Raw genomic sequence first — 11067 nt, forward strand, 5'->3', positions numbered from 1 at the left:
TCTGGCTGGTAAGTCTGTTGTGGTGGAAGGGGAGGGGGAAGGGAAGGAGTGTGGTGGGGGCAGATTGAAACGGGTGTGGTGAGGGAGGGAGTAAGGCTTGGCAAGCACTACCCAGCTGGAATAAGGCAGTCCGTGGGAGCTGCAGCTTGTCCATGGGGTGGCTCCCAATGCTGTGTGCATCCCAAGGGGAAGCACGGGCCCTCTAGATCTGCACACAGGGTGAGGGTGGGCTGCAGCTGCGGGCTGAGGCCAGGGGCAGCATCGGGCTCTTTCCGATTGTGGAGGCTGGGCTGGGGTTGCACTTGGGGTGGGCAGCAGTGACAATGCTGGGAAAGGAGCTACAGGGAGGCTCTGGTGAATTCTGGGGTGGCTGTAGTCCCCCTCCCAGTGCCGCCATTTCCCAACCCTGCCCAACTCTCTCCCCGCAGCCAAGAAGAGCCAAGCACAGCCCCTGGCCTTAGCCCACAGCAGCTGCCTGCCCTCGGCCCGCATGCAGATCCAAGGGCACACGCCCCTGTGCCTCCTCTGGCAGTGCGCACAGCGGCAGGAACCCCCCACCCTCATGCCCCTCTGGACAAGCTGGCTCCTACCATGACTGTGCAACACCTGCTCCTGCCCCACTCCCTCACCCCCTGCCAGGACCTCCATCCGGCCCTGCCCCACCCCTCCCCATGGGCCTTCACCCCTCAGACTTACCACCTGGGTGCTGTTCTCCAAGCTGCTGGGATGCATATCAACAATCAGATTGGGATGAGCCGATATGCCTTGTTAATAATTGGCAATCGGTATTGGCCCAAAAAATCTTTATCAGTGCACCCTAATATGTTTGTATTTAGATTTCTAGATCACCTATCTAGAAATATCAGAGATTGAGGGCCATACCTTTAGATAGTTAGATGGAAGACATTAGATCATTAGTTTAAACTCCTGTATCATGCAATTTTCTATTACACATAAGAACATAAAAACTTCCCTGACAGGTTTTTTTTTCCACCCTCTCTCTACAAAGTCTATAAATAGCAACTAACGTCATAAACATCCTGCTAAATAGCCAGTAATGACAAAAAGAAAAGCAGTACAAGAAAACTACATTTTAAGATGCATAGTTGTCAATATCTAAGATTTTTTCCCCTACAAAAGTTATATGTTCTAGTTACACCTTTTACTCAGTTTTGCTGATTCAAGCATATTATACAACTAAATGCTCCCCAAATATGTGAGTGCTAGTTGGGGTCCCAAAAAGCATACTTTATTACCATATCAGGTAACAAAATTTAATCCATTTACAAGGCTAACTCCAGGGAAAACAAAACACTGTGCTTCTATTTCAAGGCTGGTTGTAGATTCCAGGGGATAACTGGACTTAACTGTCTTTTATGAAGCACTTCAAAGTTTATAAATGAAAGGTACAAAATACTATTAACAGACAATTAATAGACATAATAGATAACAGACGTGTTAACTAAGGAGTTTTTGTATGAACAGGTCAACAATCCATTAGTTTTAAAAAACATATTTTCAACTTCAAAAATTGAGACCCATAATTTCCCACAAAACAAGGCAAAAACTGCAGGAATTTTTACAACTGCATCATCCAACATTGCTCAGTACTAATAAGTATATTTGTGCACCTTGTTCAAAAATGGTATTTTGTTCTATATTACAACAGTTGATAGAACAGATTCTTTTAATCTGTGGAAGTTTGACTCACCCTGAGAATTTGATCCCCTTCTTCTAATCCTTCTTTTGCTGCAGGGCTGTCCTCCAGAACACCTGCTACAAATATACCTACATCATTGCCACCAGCCAGACGCAGGCCCACACTGTCTCCTTTTTTGAATTTTACCAGCTTCATGCTTGGCCTAAAGGTTTAAACATATTCTATTTAATATACACACAACTTAAAATATCATCATAGATCAAAAATTAAGACACTAACAGTACAGTGTTTGGCCATTACTTCAGTTTCAGAATATTATGGTATGCATATCATTTGCATCAGCAGTACATTAACTTAATATTCCTCTCATGGGCTGGACCTAAAATTGGCAACACTCACTTGGAAGGTTTTATCTTTTGCTTCACGTTATTTATGAAGATAATATTTTAAAATGGGACATATTGCTCATTTCAAAGTTCTTAACAGCCTACCTACATATTGTTACTCTACACAGTTTTGTTCTCTTGACCTTGCACACCATCTAATAGTTTATCATCAGAAGGCTGATCCTATATGTATGGATTTGTTCGCTTTGAAAACAATAAAAACAAGATTTGGGAGAGATGGAACAGAAATCCATATTAGGATAATATCAACAAAACTAATTTAGGCATTATATATTTAAGACAGCTATTATTGCAAACATTTGCTGTCTAGAAAATTAAAGTTTCAAAACAATAAAATGTGTCATATAAAAGTGTTAACAGAGCTGCCTAAAGAGCCTAAACTCTATCACTCTAATATTTATGAACAATTAGAACGATGGAACATCTTACTCTACCATCCTTCCTTTTTCAAGTCTTTGTGACAGGGTATTTATCAGAATTCGCAGATTCACTGGAATCGGACAGGGCTGTGCCATGAACGCTTATACTAGGGCCTCCAACTTGCAACCTCTGGGTTGTCAACAATGTGCCTTTGCACCCCCGCCATCCCAACCCCCTCTTACTCTACCAACTGCCATGTAGATGCTCGTTGAGTTAAATGACAGCTGGGTATGGCTCAACAATTGGGGTATTTTAAAATTTTAAAATAATTTAACATATTACCGAAGCATTCCATCTTCATGAGTTGAACTAGGTAAAGGACCATCAGACGGACTGACTGGTAAATCGACATCTGGCTGTCCTGCTTGTGCGTACACTGGCTTTGGTTCTATTAAGACACCAAGAAAACCATTAGTTTTCTAAACTGTTGGAAAAGCATAACATAATTCATGCTTGCTGTGTCATTGTGAAAATGCAGAGTCCTTCTCCCACACACCTTTAAATTTTCCAAGTGTTAATAATGAAACAGTATTTGGGGTCTGGACAGGTGTTACTTTTCAAGCAGGAGAAACGCTATTCTCCTGCTACAATTTAGGAGTGTATGGGCACTCATGCACTCTCTCCTGCAAGAAACACACCAGATCAGGGAGAAAGATTTTTTCTGCCCAAGAGTTTCTTGCACAGGAACGAATGCCTACATACTTCCTGAAACTAAACAAGAGTCTCTTTCCTGAGCAAGTAGAATTTTTAAAGCTGGTCTTTCTCCTGCACTGGCTCATCCACATCCGCTGTGCTACAGTAACTTGAGCTGAAGTTTCATAACACAGGGAATACTGAATAAATAACTAAATACTATCTTTACAATGGGGAGGGTGGACCTATGTGTACATCAAACACTTCTTTCCAGCCATTTAAGCTTTGAACACCAAGGTTTAGGATTTCTACTTGAAGTACCTCTAAACAAAACAGACAAGCCTGACCCAAAGGCTAGGGACAGACATTACACATAAACCAGTTTAAGTGACCAGAATCTGGTCTAAACCTGTAACAGAACAGATGTTCAGTGCACATAAACTGGTTTGAAAATGGCTGAAACTGGTTTGACATAAACCTGGTTGAATGTATTATCAGACTTAAATGATTTGGGTCAAACCAATATATGCAATGCCTGTCCCAGACCCCACCCTGGTTTATGTTAAATCTGAGTCCCCCAGCACCCCAGCATGCTTTCTGGGCTGGGCTCTCTGCTCCAGAGCATGGCTGGCCCCTCCCCTCTGCTCCCTTGCTGGAGCTCTGGCAGAGACTGCAGGCACAGAGGCATCTGCCTGGTTTCCTCCCGTTTCCCCCCCTCCCCGCTAAACAGGGATCATCATCCCCTTTGCTTTATACAGACACTTTAGCATTAGCTAGCAGACTACATGCTGGCCACAGCCCATGCTGTGGCAGACAGCAGTGTTGCCTTAAGGCTTTTTCAAGCTAATCCTAGCTCAGCTAGTAATGTCCCTCCATTCCTCCTCTAAGAAGAGTTTGAACTAATGAGAGAGGCTGTTTGTTTTCTGATAGGGTGATAAATGCTGATAACAGAGTTGATAGATGCTCCGTTATCAAGGGGGGAGGGGAACCCCTCCCTAATCCTGCTGAGGCTTGGCCTTACCCCCCTCAGCTCAGCCCTGTAGAAGGGAAGGGAGGGCTGCTCTCTCCCTCCTCAGCGTCTAGCCTGAGCCACTGCAGGCACATGCCTGCATTTCTGGAATACCTGTGCAGTTAAGGCCAAGTTAGATCTGCCTACAAAGATTGAATCAATTCAGGCTCAGGCTTTTTGAATGTCTGTCCCTAGCCAAAGAATTGAGTTTTGCCATCAACCTCACTAAGCAACCCTGCTTCTCCAACTTAACTATACCTCATGCACCCAGAGAGTTTCCTGATACCTTTAACTTATTCCTCAAACTCACCATCCTGAATCCATTTTTTTCTATTTCCTTCCAAGAGGGGAAAAAAAAAAAAAATGACAAAACAAGAAAATTCTCAGCCTTTTGTCTGCCTTTTGCCTCCTACAACTCTCCCCTTCTCCTTTGTAGGAGTTTCTTGTCTGCTTTTTTCATGTACCTTGTTGCCTTAGTATTTCCACCCCTTCATATCCCATCCCATCATTTCCCTCCTCCTCCTTCTCCTTCGCCAAATGCTGCCTCAACTCTACTCTAGCTCATCCCCCCTCATAATAAACCTATTCCACAGTCCTAAACACATGCCTTCAATCCCAGTCATGCCACTCAGGACCATAATGTGAGAAATATCATTAACCCAAACATCTCTTTATGTCCCTGTATCTTGGCTATGTCTATATCTCAGAGTTTTCTTGGATATCATCTCTAAGGTAGAGATTTCCCAGCTAAAATTCCCATCTCATGTTTTGTTTTTGGATAGAACAAATTCATTCTTTGGCTGCACTCATTCTTTAATAAGGCCGCTAGAAAGATCATTTTCCTTGCCCATCATTTTGTCTATATCCTTTTACTTAAGCCATCTTCTGGCTCCACTTCTCTTTCACATCAAACCAACTACTTGTTTTCACTTTCAAGGTTCTCTATCCACTTTAATTCACTGCTGCAATATTAACTCCTGCAGCTGTTCATACCCCTGATACCAGCATCTATAGCCCACTTGTTATAACATTTTTCAGCTAAGAAACTTTGTGCTTTCTCCCATCCTGCACCTCATTCTTGCAGGTATTTAGAGGGAAACTCTTTCAAAAGTGCCTCAATACTCTCTTTCAAATACTTCCTGAAAACTACTGTGCTGTGATGCCTAAAACACCCCCAATTTAGTTTGCCTGCTGGTGTGCTGAGACCATCGACTATCAGACTGACCAATATTGTTTCGTTGTTTCCTTGCATTCACCTGAATGCTTGAATCCATCCATAGTCATCTTTCTTATACTACTCTCCAGAGCAGCGATAGCTTTTTCCCCCCCATTCTGTGTTAGTACAAGTGCCTTGCAAAATGGGGCATGAACAGGGAACCTACATGCTACAGTAGCCCTTACAGTTTAGTGGAACTGAGCTACAAGAGGCCATCTATCTTGGTACCCAGAAAAAACAAAATCTCTTATTGACACTGGCCTGTGAAACAACTCTTAGGCAAAACCATACAACAACCCAGTTGTAACAAACGGTTTTTAATCTCAGCATAGAGCATGCTTTCAGAACAGAACCACAAACACAGTAATTTCATGTCCAGAAAAATAACAAAAAGCTTAGATTTTATTCCTGTTGTTTCTTGCTTACATTTCAGCCAAGTAATTTGCACTCATATCATTAGAATGTTCCCCCTCTGAATCTATCACAAATTAAGTTTTTACCTAGTATTTTAATTTTCAGAGAAAACATTCTGTTGGCAGGAAAGATTGCTAATCCTACTGGGCTACATTAGAGATACCATGCATAACTTGACACTTTTACATATATACCTGGCAAAGGTGGAGTCTGTTTTTCATTTGTTTCAACTACAACTTCTTCCATGGTTTTAGAAAGAGGGATATCATCTGCATTCTTGACAGGTGTAGAGATAGCTCCCGGTTTTGATACCCTCTCATCCTCTCTGCTCCGAAGACTACGTCAGAAAAACAAAAAAGCACATTTATTTTAATCTTGTCACAATAATTCTTATATAGAATAACTCTTTTGCCCCTCAAAGATTAGTATTTTTGGTACACAGAGAACTGCCAGCAGTGGCTAAAGAGGTTTTTTTTCCCCCCCTACATTCTCCTGCAGCATAGTATTAATGCAAACAACTGTTTAAGCATTTCGGGTCAAATTCATTCAACATCGAAGACCCTTAAATATACAGTACTGTTCTGCTTAAAAGTCAACATTTTCAGGTTCAACTTAAGGAAAAACAGCTTTCCTTCTCCAAAATGAGAATATTTTATGTAATTCATTCAATATTTCTGTAAAGCTGTACTGAAAAAATGTACTATGGCACCATTAAAGGAAACCCATTGGGGGCCTAAGTGTAGGCTGCCCCTGAACGCAAGTTAAGTGAGATTGTTAAGGTTCTTTGGTGGACAGGGAAGAGGGAGGAAGAGAAGTAGCAGCAGGCCAGGATGGGTTGCAGACTTGTAACTGGAACAATACAGAATCACTATAGGTATGGAGAAGAAAGAGGGAAAGTGTAAAGTGAAAGGCTGCCTTTCATGCCACTTGCTTCACATGGATAGCCTTCTACTGAAACACCATATGGACAGATCTTAGTTCAGCACCAGGACTGAGGTAGACAGCTGGCGAAATCCAGAGGTGTTCTAGATATTGCTAAAATCCCTTCCAAATTTCTAGACTATGAATTTTGAGTTCCTTGATTAACATACTGCTACACATATTAATAATCAAATCCATAATCAATAACAATTAATAACAATCAAATGTAGAAGCTGGTATACTAAAAGCAACAGTACCCAGCGCATCTATTAAAACTGTGCACATATGTAAAAAGACATGTTGTTAGGAAGAGACACTGCTTAAATATTTTTCCTATTGTTAAATGTCAGCTGTAGTTATAAATAAAACTACAGAATAAGTTACCACATTTTTCTATTTACATTTAGACAGCAATACAGATACTACATTAGAAGTAGTTAAGAAAACACTTGTTTCCTTCATGTCATCCCACGGATCATCACAATAACTTCTTCATAATAGTCACTAGCAGGGGTCAACAAGTTTGGCAAAAAAATATCTATAGGCAAATTAAACATACTACACACATAGTCCATCACAATTAAAGGTTTTTCTTTTGGCATTGTGTTAAATCTCCACAGGCCCTTTACTATCAATTTTTTTTAAAACCTGTCTTTTCCAGGAACTAGATGAAGCTAGTCAGCAGCAACTAATATTTGCATCCATAAACTATTGTTGTACCTACAGATGCACATTACACAAAAGTAACAACCGTTTATTTTAAGTATACCAAAGTTATTACTTCAAAGCTATATCTTAAATTACAGGATCAACTATTTTTTTGGTCAGTAACTCTACTAGGACTAGATTGGTACTGAAAGATAAAAATAACTGAAAAATATAAAGCTGGAACATGCTTTTTCTGACAATACTAAGTAGCTGGCATTGAGAACAAGGCTTATTTACTAACACATCCAGGTACAGTTTCGTTTAGCGCTCAGCCTAAACTGTTAGAAATGTATTAGTTCAAGTGTATTAATTTCATGATAAAGTGCCTAAAATTCGGCACTTAAACAAGAAGGACCCCTGACAGATGTAGTCAGGGGTGCAACAGAATCTGAGGAATTTTATTCCAGATCCCAACAATTGTGTATTCTGCCATGCACAACAGCAAGGCAGGACATGCAATCGCTGGGATCTGGGACAAAATTCCTCTGATCCTATTGCAAGTCTGCCAGGGTGCTGCTCAGCTGGCTGCAGGGGCATGCCAAGGTGCTATAGATAGGAGCTCCCAGATCCCTGTGCCACAGATCAAGCATCAGGCTGCATGGGGTAGCTTTAAGGTTCCTTGGGTAGAGACATTTAAAGCCATGCCATGCAACCTAGTACATATTCAAATTAAAGCACAACATAAACCAACCACAAAATCTACCACATCAAATGTGGACTATCTTTATGGCTGGTTTGCATTTTATTATGTCATAAATTGGCCAAATGGGGGCAAGTTAAAATCTATCACAAAACTCACCCGTTAATGTAGGTCAGGGCCCAAATATTGATACCCCACAAAATCTGCTGCAATCAATGGGAGATGCAATGCTCTTTACTTTTGGAAGTCTGGACATTTATATTGGATATTAAATAAAGGCAATACAACATACCCTCCATTATTAGGCACAGTAATTACTGACACTGAGATGTGCTGTTATTACATGTGTCCTGGTAACTAAAAACAATGAGCAAACTAGCAAGAGAAAGGTGTTAACAGCAGAAGCAAAGTTACTAGCCTGGTAAAGTCTGGGACCTGATATACTGTTGTACATGAATGGTACAGGATAGAGAAAGCAATTGCTGCAGATATGAAGATGAATTAACAACAACAACAACAACAAACAGTTGTACTTCTTATGGACTTTGTTACAGTTTCACTTATTCCAACAGCCTTTGAGCACACACTTCCTAAAAGGTTTGGATAATCAAGGATGTACTGGAAAGGTCTCTCTTTAAAGCACCCAACTCTGAAATTTGAACGTATCATTTTTAGAAATTAACAAGGTTTTCTAAGTTATTTTCTGCACAGTCTTTTCTCAAAAACAAAAGGGGGAGGATTTTCCACCTTAAGCTACCTAATATACATTATATTTCTTCTGTATGCCCTTCCCTATTCCACTGCTTTGTTTTCAGCATGCGTGCCTAACTGTGAGCAGGAAAACAATGACAATTTTCTCTTGCCCCCTTCCCCCACTGCATCACTTCCGGTCCAAAATGCTCTTGGAGTACCCTAATTGTTTCTGTCAGCATTGTGATCGGCTACCAAGACAACCAATCAGAGTGCAAATAAAGCGAGGCAGACAGACTAGACAGGCTTTTATTATATGAGAATAATTAAAATAGCAATTTACAAAGCAGTAGGGAAAAAAAGTAGTGGAAATAAGCCCTATGATGTTATGTTTCCAATCTATGAGCACTAAACACTAATGATGTTCTACAACAAAAAGTTAGTTTTTAATTGCATCTTTCATACATAACCAGTAACCCAAAATGACTTTACACCTTGTTGCAATATTTATATTTTTACTATTGCATTAGTAACTCAACAGGTACAATTTAAAACTTTAGGTTTTCCATCATGCAGCCTAACACATTAAGTTATACACCACTCTTATTTTGATATCCTTTATTAATAATATCCTTGCCTAAGTACTGCAAGTTAAAGTTTTTAAAAAGCATTAAGAAAATATGCAAGAGAGAAATGAAGTCTGAAGCAACATATTCATTTACACCCTTTAGACTTTTTCCTTATGTTTATCAACCTGTTAACACACAATTCGGCTTGATTTAGTAAGTACCTCATGGTCTGCTTCTTTCCATTTTTGCCATTTATCAGTGGCACCTCAGCTTTTAAATTATAGAGCATGGAATAAAAAGACTACAAACAACAGACTTGGGCGGGAATAAAAATAATATATTACCAAAACTTCCTCCAAAACCAGGCTAACAATTTCCACCATGCAAGACCCATTGCAGTGTAGTAAGAAATTGCATATTCTGGGATTTTCTTTCATATACAAAATTGTCAGGTCTTTTAAACCTTAAAGTCTTTGCTGCTTTCTCTCATGGATTAACATGGAGAACTCAGAATTCAGAATTTAGCTTTACAGTCAACTGCAGGAGAATTATATTAAACTCACAAAATGGTTGTTGTAGTTCCTTACTATGGAATATTTTAAATTATCTAACCTTAATTTTTTTAAAGTTAAACTAGTAAACAGGAGAAAATGCACAGTGGCTTTATACGGTTACTATTCAGTATGAAAGAGTTACATAAAACATCTCCTCTATATATTTAGGGTGCCACTAGATGTTATTCCAATACAGGCAATCACTTTCCTTGCATGATGAAGACATTCATCATGTAAACAGCCACACATGCATAGGACAGGCTGTCAGAAGGGAAAAAGGAACAACAGGTTATACTACTGCTGTTGACCAGCTGGAGGAGCTCCCACTGGTCTGCAGCAACCACTGAAAGAATCAAATGACACGACTAAGGAGTCACCTCCAGGACCCCTGGGGTTTCCCTAGGGACACAAGCATGGAACTGGAAACATCCTGTCAGGCTGGAACAGAGCCTGGGTCTCCAAGACAGCAAGCGGGGGGGAGGAGGGGGTCATACTCCCTCACACAAATACAGGGGGCCAGGGATACCCTGCCTGGCCACACAACAGCCTGTTCTGCTGGGAAACAGCAGGCGAGGCTGGGGTGGGGAATGCCTCCCCCCACTCCATGCTTGCTGCTGTCCAGGGTGGCAGACAGTGTCCCAGGCTCCCTTAACACACGGGGGAAGAAGTAGAGCAGGGGGGGAAAAAAAAAAAAAGAGTCCTGCGTGCCCCTAACTTGCTCCACCCAGGTAGGCTGTCTCTTGCTCAGACTTCACAGATGTTAGGGCTAGAAGGGACCTCGGAAGATCATCCAGCCCCCTGCCCCAGAGGCAGGAAGTCAGCTGGGGTCACAGGATCCCAGCAGGATATACATTCAATTTTTTCTTGAAGGTGTTCAGAGTAGGTGCTTGAACCACTCCGACGGCAGGCTATTCCAGACCTTGGGGGCTCGGATAGTAAAGAAATTCTTCCTTGTATCTAGGCTGAAACAATGTTGCAGGAGTTTATAACAGTTCAACCTCGTCGTGCCTTGGGGTGCTCTGGTGAATAAATGTTCCCCCAGATCCTGGTGAACACCCTTAATAAACTTATAGGTGCCCATCAGATCACACCTGAGCCTGAACTTTTCCAGGCTGAAGAGTCCCATGGCTCTCAGCCTCTCATCATAAAGTCTGTTTTTCTGACCTCTGATCATGCACGTGGCTCTCCTCTGGACTCTCTCAAGCTTCTCCACATCCTTTTTGAAT

General features: G+C 41.1%; 1 protein-coding gene across 6 annotated transcripts in view; it reads right to left on the reverse strand.

Moving 5' to 3' along the window:
• The window catches only part of TJP1 (tight junction protein 1), a 276897-nt gene that overhangs the window by 37311 nt on the left and 228519 nt on the right, over positions 1-11067 (reverse strand). For all 6 annotated transcript variants that reach the window (XM_019533451.1, XM_019533449.1, XM_019533448.1 and 3 more), the window contains 3 exons: positions 5954-6096; positions 2770-2875; positions 1712-1862 (listed from right to left, as the gene is read on the reverse strand). In XM_019533451.1, coding sequence (XP_019388996.1) covers positions 1712-1862; positions 2770-2875; positions 5954-6096 — 400 coding nt within the window. The remainder of the gene's footprint in view (positions 1-1711; positions 1863-2769; positions 2876-5953; positions 6097-11067) is intronic.

This window comes from Crocodylus porosus, unplaced genomic scaffold (assembly GCF_001723895.1).
Source record: "Crocodylus porosus isolate Cpor-Errol unplaced genomic scaffold, CroPor_comp1, whole genome shotgun sequence".
Classification (NCBI taxonomy): Eukaryota; Metazoa; Chordata; order Crocodylia; family Crocodylidae; genus Crocodylus; species Crocodylus porosus.